The 25,968-nt window shown below is 41.8% G+C and overlaps 1 protein-coding gene across 2 annotated transcripts in view; it reads left to right on the top strand.

The window, feature by feature from the left end:
• Nucleotides 1-25,968, top strand: part of SOBP (sine oculis binding protein homolog) — a 146,881-nt gene that overhangs the window by 42,644 nt on the left and 78,269 nt on the right. For both annotated transcript variants that reach the window (XM_059889788.1, NM_001101170.2), the window contains exon 4: nucleotides 1,619-1,770. In XM_059889788.1, the coding sequence (XP_059745771.1) occupies nucleotides 1,619-1,770 (152 nt within the window). The remainder of the gene's footprint in view (nucleotides 1-1,618; nucleotides 1,771-25,968) is intronic.

The raw sequence follows: 25,968 nt of genomic DNA, 5'->3' as shown, positions 1-25,968 counted from the left end.
GGTAAACAAAATGCTATCCAGAGTTCTGAGTGATGACACTTGGCAGGGGGTGGGGGGGGGGGAAGCCATATCACTGCACTACAAATTAGTTTGCTTCTAATTTTGCAGGCTGATGACCATACTGCCTCAAACCAAATCTTTTCCACTGGAAATGGAATGATTGCATGACAGGCTCTATGAACCATGAATATGTCAACAACTCATGAACCAGGCCTTGCTTAGCAATTAGTCTTTGGGGGATTTTATTCGGAAATCAGACAACACTATACCAAAGCTTGTTGGGGATTTTATGATTGCCACCCATGTCTGGAGCATGAGTTTGGTTAGTACAAAAAAAATCCATAAAGGAGGAAGACGTATGGCTAATAGTGGCAATCAGTCATACACACACACACACACGGTCAATTGGGATGACCATGGAAACGTAAGATACAGTGAGAACCCCCTAGGAGGTAGCAAGGAAATATTCCTTAGATTTCCACTAAGAAATCGTCTCCTATTTTCTGTGTAAATACCCCAGTGTTTCCCTGACTCCAGTCATTTGAGTATCACCATCACATTTTGTTACAGCATCTTATCACCTGCACTATGATTTACTCAAAATATATTTTATTAAGTGACTCACTTTAAAAGCCTTTGTTTGTCTTAAGCAATAATATTTGTGATATTCTGAGCTTGTTGTGCCAGTTAAATTTGTTTTTTTTCTCTTACAAAGGACAAGAAATACAGTAGTTAAAATATTGAAAATATCTGTCTACCACCTAACATTAATCTAAGTGTTCCCACGACATGGGTAGCAGGTTCTACAGAAGCTACTAGGACCACCAGTGGCTGAAAATGATCTGGGCAGCTGAGTGACCTCAGGCCTCATGGCTGACACCCCCCATTACCAATCCTCCATCCAAGGACCATGAACCACATCACCTGGAGGGGAATTTGAATCAGTCCTGCGCCTCCCCAAGGATAGCCGTGAGGGAAGGCTGTCTCATAGCAGACTGCTGAGTGAGCTGGGATACTGCCTTCCTTCCGGAGAACCTGGCCACTCACACCTTTCCTTTCTTTGACTGACCCTATATCACCTGGAAATCGTTATATTGCAAGAGTCAACAACACCCCCTTTCACGTAACAGTAATTGGGAACACAGCAAGATTGAGCCTGGCTCCTGACTGTCCCAATTCACATGGGGACATCACTTTTGTAGGTTAGCACTGGGCAACCCACTCAATATGGATCTTGTAGGCTGTCAGCAGTACCCTTGAAGAAAGGAGTCACTTTCCAAGCTTCATTAGTACAGAGCCTGGTTTAACTAGGCAGAATAAGCATTTGTACCAGGACAAGAAGCCCTGGGAACCCTCGTGGCTCTGCAGTCATGCTTTGGTTTTTAAATAAATGATGTCTTTTGGAAACATAGGAGCCAACCAAAAAAAGAAAGAAAAACGAGAGAGAGAAAAGCAGTAAGTCTTTCCACCAAGAGCTGCCTATTTTCCTAGGTCAGAAAGTGGTGAGGTACTGAAATTAAGATCAGACCTCAAGTAATTCTCTGAGGTTCAGGGTGTGTCTAAGTTTGAAGGGATGTTTGCTTCTGATATGAACATTTTTCTTATACTTTTATTATAGAAGATGATGTGTCAAATGTACAAATAATGTGTGCCTGGTGCCAGAAAGTGGGAATCAAGCGCTATTCCCTGAGTATGGGAAGTGAGGTGAAAAGCTTCTGCAGCGAGAAGTGCTTTGCCGCCTGCCGACGAGCCTACTTCAAGAGAAATAAGGTAAGAGCACCGTAGAGAGAGGCGGCCCATGCAGGCCTCACCGCCCCGTGCGCATGCGCCTCTTAGCTTCTAGCTGAATTCACTGCGCACCCCGTACTTTGATTCTTTCTGTTTTGTCTGTTCTCTTTCTCTGTCATACTTAACCTTCTGGATTAAAGAGCCCCCTTCTAATGTGTAACCTGTCCTTCAATTTCTCTTGTCTTGGTGTTTGAATTCTGAGAGGGTGAATGAATCTGATGAAGACGCAGTGGTACCCTAAGTGACAGTCTCTCTGGCGGTAGAGTACTAGACGAGGGTCTGTGAAAGAGAAGTGGTAGGAATTTCCTGTCGAGGCTGAAAAACTAGCCACAGAAGCGTGGCCAGAAAGCTTTTAGTCCGCTCAGCTTTATACTTGTTTGCAAGGTGAATGTTGCTCTGGCTCTTTCCAAAATCCGACCCACAAATTCTAATCAGGAAAAAGTCAAGTTTTTCTTGACACCTTACATTAAAATTGATTGATATTGAGAGAAGATGAAATAATGAATATAGGAACCAACCTAGCTCACACAGCGAAGTGTTTGTGAGAAGCATGGTGGGTGAACACAGGAACAGCCATGGTTATGGTTTCTTTTTTTGTTTTGCCTTAAGACATCTCAGATCTGAAAGTGTCCTTTTAGAATAGCGTTAGCCACCATTGATGGGAAGTGGAATGCATGATGTTTTTACAATCAACATACACACTCAGTTAATTTCCTGATCTTTTAAGAACCGCTATTGCATTCTGCCACTAATAATTGAAGTCAATTGCTAGTTCTTGATTTTCCATTGATCTGCAAATCTTCCTTAATTCATAAAATCGTCCACATTTTGCTAAGCATTTCCATTAAACAATGTCAAAATCTGTCCTTCTTTGAAGCAAACAGTTACTGTTTTTTTAAGTCTGATATTTGCAATCCTGAAATGCTAATTTGGGGCTCACTGCATTGCAAGAAGCACTGTTGCAGCAAATTATCTCCTTCAAATTTGGGTCACATCATTCGGCCAAAAAGCATAATGCCAAAAGAATTAGGCTGCAGAATTCAGCGAGGTGGAATTTTAGTAGCAGTCTCTAAGAATTAGTCTCATAATCTTCACTGGAACAGGGAGACAAGTAAGGAAATTGGAATTCTTTTGGGACAGTCAACAGTTCACTTTCCCCTGGGAGGGGCCTCACGGGAGGGGCTGGTGAGGCTTTAGAGGAGGGTGGTTGGAACAACGCATGGGAGACACGTTTTGTTTTAATATTTGGGGATTAAAATGATCTCTGAGACCCTGAGGCTCCCGTTTTGAATGCTGAGCACTGGGGTAACAATCACAAGAGTGGGCCCAGAGCTTTCATCTTCAAAGCCGTACTTACCACAACAAAATACTTTGCATTCCATCCCAGAAGATGGCTATAGAACAGGGGTTTTGTCTTTCTATTATTCCAAAGGGTTATGGGTCTGAATCTTGATGGACTGCCTGTAGTGAATAAAATCAGGCAAGATAAATTTGTCACAATCCTGGTAATACATGTTGCACTTTGCACAGTGATCCAACTTTTTAAGCCTTTGATAAAAGGTATCTGATTCAATATGAAAAAAAAGTCCATATAATACATATCATATATATAAGATATACATATTTATAATTATAAAGTTTAAGGTCAAACTGAATTTAAAATTCCATAGCATACAGTTTTGAAAAATGGATAACTGGGAGCCAAGATAAGAGTATTTGGAATACTTAGTAGGTAAAATCAGCAAAGGGAGAAAGACCATTACTCTTCACTTCCTGCAAGTAGTTATTGGGGTAGTTCTTTGAATATCCTGTAAAACCTGGGAGCGGCAGTGACTTGACGTTTAGCCAGTGACTTTGAGGGCTGACCCCCCCCCCAGCCCATTAGTGTACATACAATACCTGTCATTTCTGCAATCTTCATGCTTATTTATGTATTCCAAACCTCTGCCCCACTAGACGGTGTCGTTTTTCAGATAGAGAAATAAACTGGTCACATCGCTTGCTAGATTCTTTTTTTTTTTTAATTTCAAGAGTGTTATCTCTGCAACAATATCCTATTGTATTACAATAAACATGTACAGCTGCTGCATTTCTGTTAACTGATAGGATTTTGTGGTCATTTCATTTAGGGCTTGGGTTTCCTAATGGATTGTATTAGATACCAGTCTCCATCCTGCCATTTCTAAGAACTGCTGTACTAAGCCCCAGGGTGTTCCTCACTGAAGACAATAGCAAATAGCTACTTCTGTTCTTGTATCATTTAACAAAGTCTTTAGTCCTCATTATTAAGATTGTGGACTGCTTAATCTTAGAGGGCAGAATTCCTCCCATTCCTACATAAAAGATTTTCTGGCTAAATTCTACACTTTTAAATACTGAGAAGTGGATGGAAAACAGAGTGAATAATGTGTATGCAGAACAGAATTTTGCCTTAGGTATAATGTAGAATCTAAAAAAACATGTAAAATTAACTATGTTGTAAATTGTGCTTTATAATGACAGCCCACTTCTTGGTAGATAGCATGCTGGGATCTAAAAATGGTCTCTAAGTTGAACCCAAATTGCATGCATAACTTTACAAAGAAAAATCCTGGTAGAAAAGGTAGCTAATTAGGAGCAGTATTCAGCTGACCTCTGTTTTGTGTCTGAGCAACACCTGCATTTGTGAATGTAAATTGGACAGCTGTGCCTGTGCTTCCCCTGCCATCCTCTTCACAAATGCTTGGGTATAAAGGCAGGAACTGATTTTCTGCTAAAAAACAAGGACAAAAATAGCCCAACTCTCAGAATGAAGGCCCGCTGAAAATTGGCTCTTTAAATTTCATTTGCTTCTCAAACCTCCTTTCTGCTGGGGTCTCTGTGTTTGTTTGATGGAATAGGTTAAGAATGACACATCCCTCTCTTCCAAACCCTGGTGCTGTGAAGTAAGAGGGGATGGAAGGAAGCCAAGTTAACCCTTTGTGGCATGTAGGTTATAATTTTAAACCAACTTAAAATTCAATTTGAAGAGTAATTTGGATTGCTGTAAGTATGTAGGCTTTCTTCGGAATGCTTCTGCTAGAACTGTGAGTCACAGCTGTATTCATTTAAGGAGCCCAACTACCAGCTTACACATTTCAGGATGTTGGCTCTAGGAAGTGTATGGTGTTGATTCATAATCATATTTCATAGAATCCTTATCCCCAACAGGCTCGACTGCTGACTCCAAAATGTTTGAAACAATGGGTAAGACAAATACTTTTGTAGTCTGTGGGCATCAGCCGAACAATGGGATGTCAATCTCATTACTTGATGCACTGCAGACTTTTCAGGGAACTAATAGCTCATTCTTTTCCCAGCCCCTTCTTGAGGCCACAAGTAGAGAAGAACTTGAGAACATTTCTAGCCTAGTGTTTTCCCTAGGAGTTGGAAAGTCGTATACTCCTTAGTGGTTTTGTAAGAGATGCTGAAGTGTTTAGTCCAACTAATACCAGTTTTACTTTGCACAATAACAGACACTTAAAAATATTCTTTCCTAAGGGAGTGATGCCTTGTAACCATTATCCCACTTAAAACAAGAGTAACAAACAAGACCACAAATAGTAGTCTTTTCCAAATATCCTGTGTTTGATCTTTTTCCTTCTGCATGGGAAATATCCTGTTGTCTAAACTGATGTCTACAAATCAAGCAAGAAATCAAAATTCAAGACAAAAGGCTAACACAGGCAACGTAAGGAGGTTTTCTTTCCTTGTTCAGATACCAAATTTATAGGGGTCTCACTGATACTTTAGTAATAGACACAAATTCCTAATAGCACCGAAGTTTTGCTTTTTGTTCTAATTGTTCTGTAATTTGAGATAAGAATAGATGGAAATACGTCTTCAGTATCACAACATTGCTGTTCTTCCACAGACTATAGTGGGAAATATCTATGTAGATAAGAGATAAAGATGAATTAAAAATAAAAAGGTTATATAGACAGAAACAACATTTGCAGATGATATCAATAAGATCTTCATAACAATCATGGTAATAATAACAAATATTCAGTGAGGAGAATATTGTATAATAAGCATTTCCTTTACTTTCAAGCTATATTGCTGGATACACAGCATGTATCATCATAGTATTTGGAGTTACATTTTGTTTAGACTATTGGGCTGTTTATTAAACTTGAATATATCCTGGGGAAGATTCTCAGTTTCAGACCTCACTATAGAACCTAGTAGTGCAGAAGAAATGTGTAACAATTGCCTTGTTAATCTAGTGATTAACCTGTCTACTTTTTTTCATTTAAACACCTGCAAGATTTAATTTGCAAAATGGCTATCATTCATGAAGGTTTAGGGAAGGACATTAAATTACCTGTAATTAATGTCCCAGTTGCCTGAAGCTTAGGCCACGGACTTGCTTTTGCCAGTTGTTTGCAAATATTCTTCATTGACAGAATTCTTAGGGAGCACCAGATTTCTTCCTGTAGATTCACCGTGTTTTTATGGGGTGCCATTTTTTTTGGTGCCAATGTTTTTATGGGGTTGAGACTCTATGACTATATAGCTGCACTCTGGCCTGAAGAATGTCTGCTTTGGTTCTGCATTGTCTTCGAACTGTGCTGCGAGCCTGCCCACTGCCTGCCTATAGAGTGGCCGCTGCCTCCCAGGACTTTAACCCACAGGCTCCGAGGCTGAGTTAGTTCCTTTTCAGTTACAGCAAACAAAGGTGTCCTCAGGAAGCTTTGGGGGAAAGAATAACAAACCCACCTGTTTTCTTGTTCTCTAGTATTTTGAAATATGGGATGGAATATTGATGAAATTCTGCAAATAAGAACCCGTGAAAAAAACACCAGCAGAGGAGAGGAACTGTGTTAGTCCTTTGAAACACATTCAGGGTAGGGGTAGAGCAAAAGAATTCTGGCCAGAGAAATAAGAAGCAAATCAGGTTAAAGTGATGCCTGGACCCTTGAGGAGGGACAGAAAGAGTCTGAGGGCAGAGCTTCTGTAGGCCAGGTAGGATCCAGTGCCCTAGGAAGCCATCAATCAGAAGCTTGGGGGAGAGGCATGCGATCTTGAGTTTATCAGAACACTTGAACACTACTTGAGAGACACTGAACTCAAGGGACCCCCAGAACACAAAGAGAATGGGGCAAGCAAAAGAAAAAGGGATCACAACCATGTACTGAAAGAAAGGAATAGCAACCATGTCCCATAGTTTTGAATGGGCTACATGTTGGGATATTGTGGGGAAACAGAAATAATTTTAAACTATTACCCAGAATAGATGTCAGCTTCTGAATAATATTAGATATTTTAGATTAAATATGAAAAGATGATTAAAACTCCAAAATAGCTTCAAGCACCAATACTCTATTCAATGTTTCTTTTCAATGAGCAGAAGGAAGAGGGGCTACTTTCCATAGATTCAAATCCCGTCACCCAGAGACTGATACACAGGGTTACTGACATAGATGCTTGAATGTTAATTTTCAGACAGTCTCTGGCCATCCTTCTGGTGATAGCTAATGCTTTACACTTAAATCAAGTTTTTCTCATCTGAACTGCCGGTAATTATCCAATCCATCTCAAAGGCACACTCCCTTTTCACATTAACCACAGTGTCAGATTGCATCAGCTGCACTGTGCTCCGGTGGCTGCGGCTGCACAGTGATGAATGTTTGTGCTGAGTTCCTCGTCCGGTGTCTGTTTGGTTAGTGGGCAGTTCAGGGAAACAAATGATTAGGAAGGGTTTAGTTATTTGGGACCTGCGTTCTCCTTATTGATCCAGTCACTCACATCGTCAACTTTCTCACCTTGCTGCTAACAGTGTTTAGGTGTATCTGAAGAATGAGCTTTTGAAGAAATGGCTCATTTTCTTGTCCTTCTCCAGTCATCAGCTCCATGAAGCTCAGAGTTAGTCTTTGTGCTGATTTTAAAAGGAAGGTGTCATGCAACTGTACTAGTAACGACTAGGAGGGGGAGAAGTTTCTAAGAGTGCTTAGTGCACTGTCTGGAGAAACCAAGAGAGATGATTGTGCATTTTCCTAGGATTGTAGTTATGCTCTGTAAATTCAAATGCTTCGTTAAAAACGTTAACTGTCTAAATAAGTGCATGCATAAGACAGGCCAGGTGGCTTGCTTTGAGATATTTTAAGATAGTAGTTTGAGTCCAGAATTTCTCTCATACACTTTTGCAATGTCTGGTCATAAAACCTAGTACGCCCAAGAGGGCCATATGCAGGAGATGCAAACTATAGGCACACCCGTGGTTATTTTTATTTCTCTCCCATCTCAGTACCTCTGGATAGCTTTTGTACACATAAGCAAAAGTATGAACTGGGCAAGCCACGTGCAATTTTTTGTTCCTTGGGCTCTCTGCTCTTTGTTCTTATTCTCACAGATTAGGATAGAGTAAAGAAAATCTTGCAGCAGAGGGCCACTTAATTTCTGCCCCAGCAGCTCAGACTGAGAATGGGAAATTCCCTAGGTTGCTATCCACTCTTAGGGTGGCCATGCACACAGTAAAGTCTAATGTCTCCTGACAGGCTGCCCTTGGAGGTTACAAATGCCAGTCTGTTGTATTCTCTGTAAACACAGGCTGTGGGCCAGAGCAGGGGCCTACTACAAGCTCTGGAAGGCAGATCAATGGTTTAATGAATCCATAAAAGATGCTTGAACTCTGCTGCAATTTACTGAGCACTCTAGTTAAATGAAACTCCTGTAGTCTTTAGCAAAGATGGAGATAATCAATGGCCATAGATAGAAGCCAGCGTCTGATAATCACAACCTCCCGGAATTTGTGTTGTGGTCTCCTGGCTAACAGAGTGTTAGTCAGGTCAAGGCTCTGGAGCTCACCACATCTGTATTGATCTTTTCTGAGTGTTTGAGCTGAATTTGGCCTGGAGATGACATAAGTGTAATAGTGCTACTTCTGTGAGAACTGTTTTTAAAAGCTATGAGATATTATTTAAAATAAATTTTTCTTAAGGCAGAATGATTAAGCTCAAGAATTATATTTATTCTAACACGTGGTGGCTTTGAAAGGCATCCCTGTGATGAAAAGTAAATAGGTGAATAAAATTCATTCTTGATTAAGTCCTCAAAATGTCAAATTGCACAGTGTTAAGAGCCCTGATTAATCCTTCTAAGGTAAAATATTCCTCATTAGTTTGCTATGGTTAAGGGTTAACCTCTTCTATTATAAATTCAGATAGTAATGTATTTAATGTATTTCCTGCTTAACTCATCTTCTAATAGAAGAAAATATAGTTAGTAGATGTGCGTTTTTTTTCAAATGTGCTCTGGAAACATACTGATCTGTGAGAGAGTTTTGGATGCATGTAGGAGAATTCTTTCTTAAATATGCTGAAAGGTATTTGAAAGTATTTAATCACTTTTGATTGTGAGAAAACAACTTTGGAATGATTATTTTTCTCCCACAGAGATAGTAGATTTTATGACAAATGAAAGATTTTGCATCCAATTTTTGTCACAAAAACTTAAACTGAGTTTAAGAGAGTCTGCTCTCTTAATGCAGGCTCCTACCCCAATAAGTATATTTGGGGGGTTCAATGGGTAATAGGAATTTTGAGGTATAAAGACTGCTAGTCTTCTTCACAGGCGAATATCACAAGATAAATTGGTGATTTCTATATGGATCCAATAAATAATATGTTATCTTGTATTCTGTTTTGATAGAAAGGTTGCATATTATTTATAATGTGGCAAGCAGTTCTGTGACTGCACATCCAATGCTTTGCTATAAGAGCCTTTGAAGGCCCTGATACTTCCTGTGATCATCTGTGGGATTGCCTGTTTCATAAGTGGGAGCAATTTAAGTTGTTGGTGTCAAATGCTTTAGAGATACAGAGATCCAGGAGCCGGTGAAATAAAGCTGGGCAAAAGGTAAAAACAAGGGGGATTTGTCCAACCAGAGGCAAGTGCCTCTCTGCTGCTCTTTTGTTTGTTTTTGGCCAAGCTTAAGGAAAAAAACCTTGTTACTTATTCATCCATTCATTTTTAGAAGGTAAAATGAAAAGTATATTGAGCTCCTATAATGTACTGGGTACTATTTTAGGCTTAGTGGCTACATCATTGAACAAGAGAAAAATCCCTGCCTTAAAGGGACTTATAGTCCATTCTTGAAGGGAGATAGATAATATACAAGTTAAAAATATGTATGTATTGAACACAATTTCAGGTAGTGATATATGCTATGAAGAAAATGTAGGGTGAGGGGATGGATAGTGGTGAGGTGCTATTTTGTACATGATGGTCATAAAAGTTATCTCTGAGGAGGTGAAATGTGGGCAGGGACAAAATGAAGTGATGGAGTAGTCATGTGAAGCGTTTATAGCAGAGGGCTCCAGGGAGGGAGCGAGTGAAAGGCAGCGGTCAGGCAGGAACAGTTTTGGCATTTTTGAGCAATAGCAAGAAGGCCATTGTGTCTGCAGTTGAATGATCAAGGTGGTTAGTGGCCAGATCATGTAGGGTGGAGAGGTAATAGTTTGGATTTTATTCTAAGTATGATGGCAGCTATTGGACGGTATTGAATAGGGTGTGTGACATCTGATTTTTGTTGTTGATTGGATTTCTATATCAAGGAAGTAATAGATTTAAGATCCTGGAGGCAAAGGGGATTTTGAGAGTAAGAAAGGCAACAGCATTCCCATCAAAGTTGGGTGTGTCTGGCAATAGAAAATTTAAAATATCATATTCACTGAATTATTCATTCGTAGTTATGAAACATTTCCCAGTAGCAAAAGTGTGTTGAACCAATTTAGGTTTCTTTTTCATTTGTTCTTTTTTTTGGGGCACACTGTGGGAAGAAATGAATGAAGGATGGAAGTTGTTCGTTAAATGATCTGACACAGCAGTTTTCTTTCTATGCAGTTGACAAGGCTTGCTCCCAACCTAATGGGGAGGTTAAGGCCTCAGGAGGCAAGCTCAAGTGCCATATGGAACTCAAGTCTTGTCCTGGGAGACATATAACATATACAGGCCTTCTCAAGCTCTACCCCTCAAAGAAGCATGATGAAAAGGAGGTGGAAACTTTGAAGGGACCATCTTTGGATCAAATTATTTAAACTTTATTTAAATAAAAATTATTTAAAGTTTATTTTAAGTGTGTTAGTCACTCAGTCGTGTCCAACTCTTTGTGACCCCATGGACTGTAGCCCTCCAGGCTCCTCTGTCCATGGGATTCTCCAGGCAAGAATACTGGAGTGGGTTGCCATTCCCTTCTCCAGGGGATCTTCCCAACCCAGGGATCAAACCTGATCCCTGCATTGCAGAATCTGCATTGCAGGCAGATTCTTTACCATCTGAGCCACCAGGGAAGCCCAATTTATTTTAAGAGTAGACTGAATTTGGTGACTGCATACTTTTAGGGTGTAGGACTTCCCTGGTGGCTCAGACGGTAAAGCATCTGTCTACAATGTGAGAGACCTGAGTTCGATCCCTGGGTTGGGAAGATTCCCTGGAGAAGGAAATGGCAACCCACTCCAGTACTTCTTGCCTTGAAAATCCCATGGATGGAGGAGCTTGGTGCAGGCTACTATCCATGGGGTCGCAAAGAGTTGGGCACGACTGAGCGACTTCACTTCACTTCACTTCAGAATTTTTTAATGCTAGTAGCAGAAGACCCAACTCAAACTGATTTAAGAAATAAAAAGCTTCTTTTATCTGATGGAACTGTAGAGTCCTAAGCTAGAGTATACTTCAGGGTAGGTTGATCCTGCAGTGCAATGGTCTTATCATGGTCTCATTTCTTCCCACGTCTATATTCTTCTGGATAGAGTGTTGACCATATTCCAAGGCAAGCTCCTCAGGGCCATGGAATGGTTAATAACAGCAATCAGGGATAGATGTCTCTTCGTTCACATCCAATAGAAGACAGAATGCGTATGGCCTAGTGTTCTGAGCAAGAATGTTGAAATTCACACTCATTGTCTGTGCTGAAGTCACATGCTTAGGCCTGAATTTGGGACTGTGACCAGAGCAATGGATATTTGAATTAGCTTGAGCCAGTGATGATTTCCTTCTGACAATGGAGTTGGGCTCATTTTCCTCTAAAGCCCAAGGGAAGCTGCATGGGGGAAGGGTAGCTACCAGAATGAAAATCTGGACACTTTTTAAAAAGGGATGAGGTCAGTGTGATGGCTGATGATATGTGCCAGCAAATGTCCATGAGAGAGAAGGAGAAGTGATCTCATGATGTTGAATTCTTTACACAACAACCATGTCATGCCCATCAACTTTTGTCATGTGGAAGGACTCTGAAACCCGTGTGTGGACTGAAAGATAAAAATGTGGTTAACATTCATCAAAGGGCCTTTAGATGCACTACCTCATCTCTCCAGGACCAGCTGCTTTGACAAACCCGATAATTAGAATGTTGGTTTTAGTGCCAGGACCAAAGTGCTGACTCTTTTGATTCTTTTTGGAGTCTATAGAACACGAGATTGCACAAAGCTAAGACAAAGGGACTGTAGTTAGCTGTTAGATATACTCATTTAGGAAGAGGAACAAGGGTGCAGTTAGAACAGCAGATAACCCAGCATGTGGCTTCATCAGTGTAGTGGCCTGGGAGATGTTGGCCATGGCCCATATTGGATGTGGGGAGTCAGATGCCTGGGACTAGATGGTGATGGGATGAGGCTGCTGTTACCCATCAAGAGTTAGCCTGCTTGCCTATACATTTAAACTTCTCTCTCTCTGGCTGAAAACTGAGTCTCCTAAACTGAAGGGAAGGGAGAGTGTCCAAACAAATTGTGATTTAGTCTGAGGCTGAATACAGGTTCAGGTGGGCAAAAGAGCAGAGACCTTGGAGACTTCAGCCTTCACAGTTATTAGTTAATTAATGAATCAATCTAACAAATATTTGTTCAGTAGCTACCATGTGCCAGACACTGTGCTAGTCATTGGAACTACAGTGGCCAATAAATAAATAAATAAAAGACCTAGTTACTGCCCTCATGAAGCTTACAATCCAGTGGGGGACAGAGATTTGTTTAAATAAGAATGCAGTTGTGAAATTACCACTGTGGCAAGAGCTATGACAGTGTGGGCGCAGTGCTGTGAGGGCCTCTCATAGGGAGATTTGACCAGTCGGGAGATCTGGAAGCTTCTCTGAGAAAGTACTGCTTGAATTGAAGTCTGAGAGATCTGAAGGGGTGTTAAGTAGGGGAAACGGGGAAGGAAGAACTCACTGGGCTGAGAACACAGCAGCATGATTTCCAGTCCTGGCCCTAGTTTGCTGCTGCTTTGCTCATTTCAAGTTCTTTGGAAGGAATGGAATTTTACCTACAAGCAAGAGAACAATTGAACAAATAAACATTGCCTAGGACAATAATCTCATTTATCCATTTGTTTGTGTGTTCATTCATCCATTTGTTTATTCATCCCACCAACCTTTAGAAATGCGTGACTTGCCTGCTGGCCTCTGCCTTCTTTGATCCTTCACTCAACCTCATAACTATAGAGTTCGCCCATTCATGGTACTAATTCATTTCAGGGAGTATATTGACAGTGCGTAACTCCTGTGGGTAGAGGCAATTTGTAAATAAATAATAATCAAAATAAGGATAAGACTAAGAACCCAAGTGTGTTTAGTTATCAACTATATCAGAAAAGCAGCAATGACAACAGAAAAGATTGGGTAAAAATGTGCTGATTTGAAAGAGAGCAATAGTGTTATTATTGTCTGATAGATATGGTTGGAAATAAACCTAACCCCTTTCCACCCCCTACCCATGACACTTAGTGTGGAAAGAGGTATGGTTTTGTTATAGAAAGAAACCGTAGAGCTATGTTGGGCTTCCCTGGTGGCTCAGATGGTAAAGAGTCCACCTGCAATGCAGGAGACCTGGGTTCGATCCCTGGGTTGGGAAGATTCCCCTGGAGGAGGGCACAGCAACCCACTCCAATCTTCCTGCCTGGAGAGTCCCCATGGACAGAGGTGCCTGGCAGGCTACAGTCCATGGGGTCGCAGAGAGTCGAACATGACTGAGTGACTAAGCACAGCACATAGAGCTATATTAACATTAATGTTGAGGGCAGACAGGAAGTTTGGGTGATGATATATTCCAACAAAGAGGAATGCTTATTGACACGCAGCTCCCCAGACTACACAAGTTGTTAAAGTGGAAACAGAGCAGCTCCTCTGCTGGCATGCCAACACAGGGCGATTCTCAGGGCACAGTGGTGTGGTGAGAAGTGAGGAATCCCCGCCCTTTCTCTGGATTCTTTGTTTCAGCCTCTTGTTTCATTTAGTGGCTAGGATCAGGATGACAAAGCCATAGACATGTGGTAATAATAAAAAGGAGGTAGGTGAATCAGATTTAATGTTCCTGGGTCTTACTGGGTGATGTGGACATGGCTATTCTAAATCAAGGGGTCTCCACCAGTCTTCAGGATGCCAGGCAGAGAAGGGGACCCTTATCAAGCTCCGTCATGCCTGCACCTGCCTCAGGAGACTGTGAATGGAAACCCAGTACAGTTCAGCTGGAGTCAGTGGCCCCCTTTCAGTTCCAGTAACTTCTGAAAACTACATATAGTGACAGCCGTCTCCAAAAGAGGCTGATTTTAAAACTGTGATGAAAATGGCTAACAGCAGGCTGAAGGTTAAAGTAAAAAACTTAAAAACCATAAAATCTGCCTGGAGGCTATTTAAGCAAACTGTTTTCGAGGCACAGATGGTTCATATACCTCTGAGCCAAAAACAAAAAAGTAAAAAAGGGACAGTAAAGCTGGCGTGATTAAGCAGACAAGTATGAAAGTTTTATTAGTACTAAAAAGGCATCCTTTAGAAAAGTGAAAAATCTGTCTCAGGAAACTCAGAAGACATGTTAAAGACCAGTGAGAAATGGAGAGGGCAAATGGATGACATTTCAAAAAGCAACCAAAGATGGCAAAAACATGTAACGTGTGTAAGTACCTAGGGTATCAGAAGCTGTGCTCCTAGGACATCAGAAAGCAGTGTGAGAGAAAGATGTAGTGTGTGGAGAGTTGGGTGTGGCCTCCCTGTCCTGCAGAGCAATTTTTATAGGGAATTCGATGCACCTTAAATGGTGAGTTGAATCTCCAAGAAAAATCAGCTGAGGCAAATTTGAGAAGCTTACGTGCAGTAAATCAGAAGGTCCAAAGCTCATGAAGGAAATAAATTACGATGTTGCTATTAAAAATTGTAAGCATACCTGAGAAGTGGGAACTCACTGCGTGGGAGGGCCTCCAGCCTCTCTGGGGACCCCAGAGTGCTTAAGGGTGCAGTCGTGCAGTGCGTTCCTTGCACGTGCAGTGCAGGGGCGTACACACGCATACACAGAAAGTCCCCAGACTTTAGGTTGCTGATCTTCTGTTATAATTTTGAGAGAAGTCAGATTCTGAAGAATCACAGAACAATACAGAGTTTATAGGGTTACCGTTTGAGAAACCTCCCCAGAGGAAAGAATATAGTACTTGTGTTTCGGGTTAACATTCAATATAAACCTAACTAAAAAGGACCAAGTGGCTTCCCTGCTGGCTCAGATGGTAAAGAATCCGCCTTCAATCTGGGAGTCCCTGGTTCGATCCCTGGGTGGGGAAGATGCCCTGGAGAAGGCAACGGCTACCCACTCCAGTATTCTTGCCTGGAGAATACCATGCCCAGAGGAACCTGGCTGGCTACAGCCCATGGGGTCACAAAGAGTCGGACACCACTAGTGATAACACACACACACACACACACACGACCAAATATAGCCTTGCAAAATGTCAGGTAAGTTTGGATTTTCAAAAATCTAAGTAGTTCACTTAGAGTTTGGCTGACTCCCTCTGAAGGGACCCTTGAGGAAAATAAATAACCAAAGGCAAGGAATAAAGCCTAGTCTTGGATTAAGAACCTAGGTAGGGAGTGGATGATATTCCTCAGAGTACAGTTAAATTAATAGCATTCCATCTCAGGGGTTTATATTAGGAGTAGTGTCACTTAATATACTGATTGCTTGTTTGGGAGTAGATGTCTAGGAAGGAGGAGAAGTTTGTTACTTTTCTCTAAGTTGCATTCATTTGAAACACCACAGAGGAATATCTGCAAAATATCTCTATCCCCCTTGCCCCCTCCCCCTGCTAACCTCTGCTCTACAAACATATAATAAAGTAACCTGACACCAGATGCAATTCCATTCACTGAGCTGTCGGCTAGCATGATGATGGTGGTGGTTTAATTGCTAAGTTGTGTCTGACTCTTGTGACCCCATGGGCTGTAGCCCACCAGGCTCCTCTATCCATGGGATTTCCCAGGCAAGAATACTGGAGTGGGTTGCCATTCCCTTCTCTAGGGGACCTTCCGCAGTCAGAGATTGAACCTGCATCGCCTGCATTGCAGGCGGATTCTTTACCTCTGAGTCACCGGGGAAGCCTGTGAGCTAGCATAAGAGAATGAAAAGTTTCAGTTTCCATACTACTTGATATGGCCTATCTCTCAGCATCTTCAGAGAGGGGAACTTGGTCATGTGTGAAGGGAGCTCAGTTGTGCTCCTTACCTAGACTAAAAACAAAACAAAACGATCTTTGGCTGCATTAAAGACAGGTTTCTAAAGTGCACAAAAATACATGAGACCATATGCTGATAATCAAGTTTTGTCCCATCTTCACAGGAAATGTGAAGTTCATTCTTCTTTAGCCTGAGTTTAATAAAAGGCTAATGCTGAACTTTAAAAGAGTTGACATAGAGGATTAAATATATTTTCATTAGACTCTAGGCTATGCAAATATGGGACACAAGAGCCTGAAAAGATATTCTGTTGAGGACAAAAGAACCAATAATAAAACCAAAGAATTGGTACAGATAAATGTAATGATAGTATACTGTGCCTCTTAACACTCACAGGTAACCTTTGCAGTTGGTCACCGTGGAGAAAGACTGGGTCAGACTTCGTGGCAGATGGTTTAATACATAGTGCATATATTAACCCACCGAGGCAGCCCTGGAAATGCAAGCAGGTTGTTAATGATCGTGTATAGCAGTCGTGAGCTGCTTCTGCTCTTGCAGTAAGGTATTCAGATGTCATGCTTCAGGGTTCAAGTTGATGAGTTTCTGGGTTGGGAAAACATTTTCCCCTTTGTGTTGCAGTGCACAGCTGATGAGGCATGCTTCAGGGAAGGGGTGATTTAGACTATGTCAGCTGGATGGAAGGGAGACAAGGTGGACTCATATCCCAGGCCCATGATTTAGTTTGACTTCTTACTTCTGGTTAAAATGGTACCAGCGAGAGTACACAGAGTGTGAGGAATTCGTGAAGCAAATGTGAAGGCAGTGGACATCACTGCTATAAATCTAGTAAAACTTAGAATCTGATTAGCAAGTCAATACTGATTTAAAAAAAAAAAAAAGAATTCCCAATCCTATAGCCTGTTAGCACCATAGAGAACATGTACCAATGATGTAATTTTCATTTTCCTATATCCTTAATTGTTTAATAGGTAAAAAAAAAAAAAAAAAAAAGTACTGGCTTCCCAAATTCCAGAGCATTAAAGTTGACTTAAAGAGTGGTAAGGAATCCGCCTGCCGACGCAGAAGATGCAAGAGACACAGGTTCAATCCCTGGGTCGGGAAGATTCCACCAAGTAGGAAATGGCACCCCACTTCGGTATCCTAGCCTGGAAAATTCCATGGGCAGAGGAGCCTGGTGGGCTACAGTCCTTGGGGCTGCAAAGAGTCGGACACCACTGAGCAACTGAGCACACAAAAGTGAATTAAAAACAGATAAACGCCAGAGAATTAATTATGAAGAGGCGTACTCCCAAGGCCAGGGATGGAGCTCATAGAAATTATTTGTATTTATTGAAGCTTAAATCAAGACAGCCAGAATTAAATAGAAATTCGGGAAGAATTGGGTGAAAAGTTTAGAGGCCTTATCGTGTTTCATTTAGGGCATTGTTTTGTATTAAATGTGATGAGAGAAGAAAATTAAAGTGCACCAAAGTCAACAGAGGCGATACTAACATTTCCATTCCCTGCATGCAGAAGTTGCCTCCTCATTCAAGCCGTTTTGCTCACTTCCTCTGCATTTCTAATGCAGCCATTTATTACTTACCAAATATCAGTGAAATTTAATTCTTTGTAACTATGAAATTCAACTCTAGATGAGGAGACGTTTGACTCGCCAGCACCTGAATACTTGGTCTGGGGCTGACAATGGTGTTGTGGATCTCAATTTCTTTCTCCCAGTGTATGCAGGGAGATAGGAGGATATATTAAAACCTATATCAAAGTGATTATTACAGTTTTCCTCCATCACCTGTGCTCTCCAGAGACATCCAGGGCCTGGAAGTCACCAATCATGTTGCTTTAAACCAGCTGTGCAGGGTGTGAGAGGTAGGGACGTGGGCCTCACTCATTCCTGCATAGCCCCGCACTCGTGGGGCTCCTCCCTCCCACACCTGGAAGGCACAGCTTCCTCTCACCAGGGACAGGAAGAAGCTGATTGCTTCCTTCTTGGTTGTGGGTCCTGAAATAACTCCCTCTGTCACTCAGCCCCTCCCCAGGGGCTGCTGCTAGCAAGACTAGGAGCAGGGGGACCCAGTGCTCTTGGCTCGGGCCAGAATACTGGCCTCGGTTGGGGAAGTGAAAGGCTGGAGAGAAGCACAGGGGTTTGGGTACAGATCATGTCTGTGGGGCCAGTGAATGAACCAGCAGCTCAGTTAGGTTCTCCAAGGCTGGACCTGTCTCAGGGCTGGATGCCATGGAACACAGAAATCTGAGCCGTGGTTTCTGCTCAGAAGAATGTCTGCTTGAGTGTGTGTTTGCCTGTGCTTGCGTGGAAATTGACCTCATGCAGCACTTCTTTTCCTTTACCCACTTATGCTTCATCCACAGCACACTGGGCAGTGCTGTGTAGCTGGGGAGACAAAGGTAAATAAGGAGAGGTCTCTGCCTCCAAGGCTCTCATTGTTGAACAGGGGAGACTGACATGTAAACAAATAATATGGTACAAGGCGGGCTGAACAGATGTGGGTAAGAAGAACTGGGGCCCAGATGGGGCCTCCTCCAGCCCAGGGGCCAGCACGAATGAACACATGTGAGGATGGAGACCAAAGTGTAAATTCAAGAAATGGAATGGCCAGGAACAAAGCTAAGGATGGTGAGGCAGGAAAAAAGGCTCTGAGTCAGGAACGAGAGCTCCACATGCCACATGTTAAAACACAATGGTATAACCCTTACTGCCATTCCCACGTTATGTTTTAACATTTTTAAAACGTTACAGACATTATAGGAATACTTAACATCATTCTGTCTCGGTTTTATGGGAAGCTGCTTCTACAGGAGAGAAAGGAAGCAGGGAAGGAGACATCCCACAGGGCTCAGGACAGACATGTAAAGAGTCGCATGGGTATCTGCACACTTCTTGGACTGCTCAGAATGAAAGTGCTGTTAGGAAGCTTCTCCAGCATCCTCCTCGTTCAGACGAGAAAAGAGAAGGGGTCACACAAGTTGTGAAGGGCAGATACCTCAGTTACTGCGAGTAGGGTGAGGTCTCAGAAGTCACCACGGGTGGAGAGTGGTAATGGTGGTTGTCTGAAGAGCGGTGGAAACCGCTCTTCTGTCTAATTAGAATATCAGTATTAGTAAGTGCACATATAAATTTTATGAAAGGGCTTAGTATGCTGTTTTTCAAGCTTTTATTTTCCATGAACCTGTGGTGAGAAATAAATTTCACTTTGTAATTTAGTATACACTCTCCCATCAAACAACGCACACACACACATAAGCTCATACCATATTCATGTATCTAAGTCACTGATGCTGGCAGTTTCTTGATTTTACCAGAAAGTGTCATCAGAAGATTTTTCCACAATTATGTCATAACTGCAACCTGGCTGACAGCAACTGTAAGATGCATCACGACTTTAGAAGTGTTGCAATGTGAAAAAAGGTTTAAGCTTTAGAATACACAAAACAGGGTATATCTATTTAAAACTGAAACAAAAGTTTCATGAAACAATACTTAATTTTCTATGTGATATACTCTGATATTTTCTGTTTTGTTCTGTTCTATCTCATTAAAAAGTTGCTGGTTGGATCTCATGAATGGACTGAGAACCCAGCTTGAAAATAGATGAATAGATAGATTTGTATTAAATGTAATTAAGGACTTCCCTGGTAGCTCAGCTGGTGAAGAATCCACCTGCCAATGCAGGCGATGCAGGAAATGTGGGTTTGATCCCTGTGTCAGGAAGATCCCCTGGAGAAGGAAATGGCAACCTCATACTGGACTGTGACAACAGTCCAGTGCTTGCCTGGAGAATCCCATTGACAGAGGAACCATGGAGTTGCAAAGTTGGACATGACTTGAGCATGCACGCACAATAGGGACCCTTCAAGTTCTCACTATTGGATTCTCCCTGACCTTAACTCTACAATTTTACTAGGTTAAATTGAGGTATTCCTATCAGCTATTCTAAACTTTCATTGTGGACTGTCTTAATTGTCATATGTATCCCTTAAAATGGCCTATGGGTGCCCCATTTATAATTTGTTTTCAAGTATGCATTTGTCTTGATGGAGAACTTAGAGTGATGGATATACTGATCAGACAGGGAAAAGAAATCTCACATTTAAAATATGCTATGCCAATCTCTTGAATCAGGTGAAAATGAAGTAAAGGAAGGTAGAGGTGACTTGGTGAAGAAAGCCAGGGGGATGGAGGGAAATTGGACAGGGAGGAGAGGTCAGAGAAGAGGTGTGAAGGAGGAGGAGCAGCTTCCCAAACAGCTTCCACTGTAGTTCTGAGTCTTGGGCCAAAGGTGATGAGTTAAATGACCGGACTATCCAACATTTGGCCTGGTTTTCTCACCACAGTCAAAGAAACAACAGCCAGGCCTGTTGCAGGCCAGAGCTGCTCAGCTCATCATGACATGAGGGTCATTCCTCACAAGGGCTGGCAATGCCAGGGGAATTGTTTGGGAGGACAACTTGGCTGTCAAGGAAAGAGTGGTTGAATCTAGGTTTTAGTAGGTTGATGAAGAAATGACAATGAAGGCTTTCCCCATTTAAATAATTCGATACTCACAGCTAGATTAGACGCAGAGTGAGGATGGAGTGGGACATAAACCTATAGAAGCTTGTCTGGGGCAGGGGTTCTTAACCTCTTGTTTGAATCATGGCCTTCCTGGGTAATTCAAGAAAGCATCAGAGTAGATGTTTTCTCTAGGGAATAAATATACACACAGATTTTACAGATAATTTCATGGGCTTTCTGAAATTCATAGACCCCTTGATTCCAGGTTTAGAGTTCTAAGTAAGGATTACAGGAGGTGGGAGAACTCAGCTCCCCATCTGTTCTAAAAGTTAGAGTTCTTCCCTTAAACCAGAGATAGAAGACAAAAGGTTTTCTGACCTGTGCAGCCTAGAATAGAGGTTTGGAACAGGTGGAGGTGAGAGGTAAATCTGTTAGCATGAGAGACAATACAAGCAGACTGTGGGTTGACTGCTACTGCTGAATGTCCCCAGACAGATTTTTAGAATAAGGGTCCAATGGGACTTCCCTGTAGCTCAGATGGTAAAGAATCTGCCTGCAATGCAGGAGACCTGGGTTTGATCCCTGGACTGGGAAGATCCTTTGGAGAAGGGAATGGTGGCCCACTCCAGTATTCTTGTCTGGAGAATCCCATGGACACAGGAGCCTGGCGGGCTACAGTCTGTGGGGCCACAAAGAGTTGGACATGACTGAGCGATTAACAATACAATATAATAATAAATAATAATTTCTCCCTTAGTGACAGAGATGATGCTCCTCCTTTAGGCCTTGAGAATCAAGTGGCACATTTTTTAAATCAATTTGTCCAGTACTTGGAGCAGACAGATACTTCTCAAAACGGATGTCATTAAAGTCACAAAAACTAATAATGTTATGGACAGGTTCTTCCATCTGCATTGCAGAGACATAACAGATGTGGGGAAGCCATCAGTCTTAGCAAGATACTGGATTAAATAACACTTGATGCCTGGATGTCCCGTCAGATGCCTTGTAGTACTTAACCAAACTCCTTGCTACTTTTAAAGGAATTTAACTGCAGCCCATTTAATGCTCATCTCCAATGTGAAAATTTTAGATGAAGGCTATTTAGTTTAATTTACCAAGATGTCCCTTCATGTTTGGGGGAGAGGAAGCAGGGCCGGAGTCCATCGGAGCTTCCCCTTTGCAGAAGTCTGGAGGACACGTGGCACAGAATGGCCTCTTTGGGTCACGGTGGCATTTGTTAGGTGAGAGCAGTGCCACCCTGCTTCTGTCTGCCACTCCCACTCTGGATAAAAGTATCATTCATACCACCATTCTGCAGACACTGGAATGGTCCAAGCACTGACCATTCTTTCTTCAGGGCTGGAGGGTGGGCTAGGGAGAGACTGTAGTTCTAAGACTGGGACTGTAGATGGAAGGCCTTGGTCAAATCCAGCAGCTTTGTGCTGCAGTTAGATTTTTGTGTTTTTTTTTTAACCCCCTTCTGAGGGAAATCTGTGATGACATTTTTTTTTCTCTGCACAGGTGCTAGAATGCATTGCACAAATACAAACATGTCCCACTTCATGAGAAAATTTGGAAGTCATTTTCCTTCCATCTGTCTAAAGTAGACTGTGCTCTAAAACTGGCCATGCACCCACCCGTTCTCCCACGCACCTTCCTGGTGACAAGGAGGAGATGGCATTGTAAGAGCAGGAAAAAAAAAAGATGAACCCCAGGAGGCATTTAAAAGGATGGCTTATTAGTATCATTTGGGCAGCTATGAATAACACATGGCCGCTTCTGGGGCTGCATATGATGCCCAGAAGAGTAGCCTGGGTTTTCCTTCCCTCCCTCCCATTCCAGTGTCCCTTTATTAACAGATCACTTTCTCCATGTAATTTCCAACTCCCTGCTGAACCTGAGCATCCTTTGATCACAGCTGCTTTTCCTGTATCCGAAGTGAGTTCTCACCCACATAAGGTAGGTAAGCAGTGCTCTTTTAGAAAAGGGAGGTCGTTTCCAGAGGCTGCTGCAGCTGTAAGCGCTCTGCAGTCAGACAATCAGAGGCCCAGCGGGGCACCTTCCGAGCGCAGCTGCACGGCTCTCCTCTCGAGCTCTCCAAGGCCCTGGACCCTACGTGCGGATTCCAAGCTACATTTAACACAATTGCCCATCAGCACTTAGGAAGCAGTTACCACAGAAACCCAGCAGAGACCAATTAGTCACATGATTAAATTAATTAAAATAACCCAGGGCGTCTGCCATCTTGCCTCTTTCTGCTACAGATAGCGCCTGACCCAGACAGAACTGTAACTGGTTAGCAACACTGTTGTGTCTCTACATCCTAGAATTGTCTTCCTACCACGGAAGGGGGTTCTCATGATTTGCTTTTCTTTCCCTAAAGAACTCTCTTGGGTTGTTTTGGAAGATACCCCTTCCCTATAAGCCAGGCAGTATCAAATTTACCAAACATCAGATTTCATAAACAATGGGATTTGTTATGTTGGGGATAAGAGGATTTGGAAACATTTCCAGTTGCACAGTGGAAGACTTTCGGAGGTTCTTTAATGAGGGCTTTAACAATACATGCCAGAGAGTGCGCTGTAATATGCATTCACACTTGGCCTGAGAATTCTGTGGTGAATCAGGGAAACCAGACCTCAACTCTGCTTGTTAAAGTAATAGAGGTGTTATAACAGGGCACAGGTAACCTGTGTTCTAAGATGGTCCTGAGTCAAGGATGGTGTGCAGAGATCCCACTCAGTGGGATTTGTAGAAGGCAGAAAACCCACACTCTAAAGCTAATACAGTATATCAGTGCTTTGTCCTTGGTATGCTGCTATGCTATGCTAAGTCACTTCAGTCGTGTCCGACTCTGTGCGACCCCATAGACGGCAGCCCACCAGGCTCCCCCGTCCCTGGGATTCTCCAGGCAAGAACACTGGAGTGGGTTGCCATTTCCTTCTCCAATGCATGAAAGTGAAAAGTGAAAGTGAAGTCACTCAGTCGTGTCCGACTCTAGTGACCCCATGGACTGCAGCCTACCAGACTCCTCTGTCCATGGGATTTTCCAGGCAAGAGTACTGGAGTGGGGTGCCATTGCCAATGACCTAATAATGGCCTCTCCAAAACCTCCATGCAGTCAGAGGTTTTCTGTTATATCAGTGCCATACTTCTACATGCATACACACAAATCAGCTTACTCAGACTCTCACAGGGCTCACGGTAGTGTGATTTCCACCACCTTAGCCACTTTTCTGGAAACCCTCCTTATCCATCGCACCTGAGAACAAATGACTGAACATGATTTAGAGATACCAAATGAGATAATGGTGTGGTTTCCCAATTCTCTTTCTTTGTGAATTGGCTTGACAGAATGGCCTGAATTAATTATTTAGTCCAACTGCATTAATTTTTGCCTAACAAAGCTAGTGGCACAGTCTCATCCACAATCCTTGACTCTGAGCAGGAGAATCCTGGTTATTATACACGAACAAGAGGTAGCATGTAAGTAGTCAGCTGGGGCGGATCTTTTGGCAGCTGTAGGCACTGGCCTGTTTGAACTTATTTCTTCCTGGGTGAATCAGAGTCTAGTCAGACCTCAGAACAGATGTGTCCATCTGGCAGTTCTGAAAATCAGGTGACTGATAAAAGAAAGCTGCATGGTAACTCAAAAAGCTGTGGCCTAACCTATTATGGAGTGAGCCTTAAGGGAAATCAATTGATGGGATGTCACTAGTAGCAATAGTAAGAATAAGAAGACAAGATTCTATCACATTTTATCATTTACAAAACAGTCACGTCCCTCCAGGCTTGGACTTAGCCTTTCCTCTGATCTTCACCAATTGTGTTATTTAATTACACATATTTTGTGTACACTTGGTACATTCACTTTGTTACTGGTGCAAGGATTACTTTGTAGATAAACATAGTATGAATGCAAAGCAGAGCTAAAATTAAGGGAGAGAAAATGTATTTCACATTTTAGAAAGTTTTTTTCTTTGAAATAAACAAAAATGAAAACATATGAAACTTTCTTTGCGTATGTAATTAATAAATACTTCCAGTAGAGGTGATTTGAAAAATAAAAAATATATTTTAACTATTTATTATTAAATAAAATAGTTAAAATATTTAGTGCCTCTGTGAACCATAGGCTTACTTTTACCAGCAGAAAGCTGTTTTTGTTATTTCCATATAAAATTTTTTCTCAAGCTATGAAAAATTATGGAATATGCAGCCATTTAAAAACTGTTGACAGCTACTCTTTTGAGAATGGCAAAACGAACCACAAATCAAAGTGTGTCTTAATTCCTATAGTTGCATATCGGGTGTGGTCAAAATTAGTCAAACTTTCAGAAAGTTATTCTAAAGTGTTTCAACAGATAGACACTGAGTGCCAAGAGATTTCACATTGCTAACATTTTGTACAGACCAAACTTGATTATCCAGGAATTGAGTTTTCACAGCAGTGCATGGGTTTGCCTATCATCATCATCACCCTAAATTCTGGCTGCCAAGAGAAACTTTGAGGGACCAAGATTGATTATGGAGGGGATATTAGTTATGCATGTTCCATTGCAAATTTTAGATTAGCCTTTGTCTTGTGTGATTCAGACTTCTCCCATCCTGTCAAAGAGGAAAAGCAGAAGGTGACTGCACAATTTTTGAATAATTTCCCCCTTCATTCTGCCTCCACTTTCCAATGTCTTATTAATATTCACTGTATGTCAACAAGAATATGAAATCTGAACGTTTTAAAGTCACAAAGCTAAATGCAGGATCAATCCTGATATGCTTCTGAGATTGACACATTGTGAAAAAAAATCACAAAGTTAAATTTCTATGAAAATTGGGATTATAAGAAGTGGTTGCTGCCTGTATTGATTTTTAGCCTTTTCATTTGCTCTTCCTAGAAAATCTTGGTTCTGAGTACTTACTGACACACTTAAATTGTCAAGGAAATCAACTTGAGAGAAAATGAAATATTTTGGAAATGAGTTTGTGTGTCTTCTATTTTCATAAAGATCTAGTTCTTCAGTAGTAAAGAGACAGGGCAATTTGTGGAACTGCATAGTGGCTCCACCATAAATCTTGTCAGGAATGAGAGAGTGTATAAATAAATTAATAAACAAAATTATATTAATAAAACTGCATAACATCAGGGCTACATGTTTGTTCCAGTGTACTAATTCATAGCACACTAGGGAAGGTGAGAAAAAAA

Source organism: Bos taurus, chromosome 9, assembly GCF_002263795.3.
Source record: "Bos taurus isolate L1 Dominette 01449 registration number 42190680 breed Hereford chromosome 9, ARS-UCD2.0, whole genome shotgun sequence".
NCBI lineage: Eukaryota > Metazoa > Chordata > Mammalia > Artiodactyla > Bovidae > Bos > Bos taurus.
The sequence above is the reverse complement of the archived record's forward strand: the minus strand, read 5'-3'. Positions and strand labels throughout refer to the sequence as shown.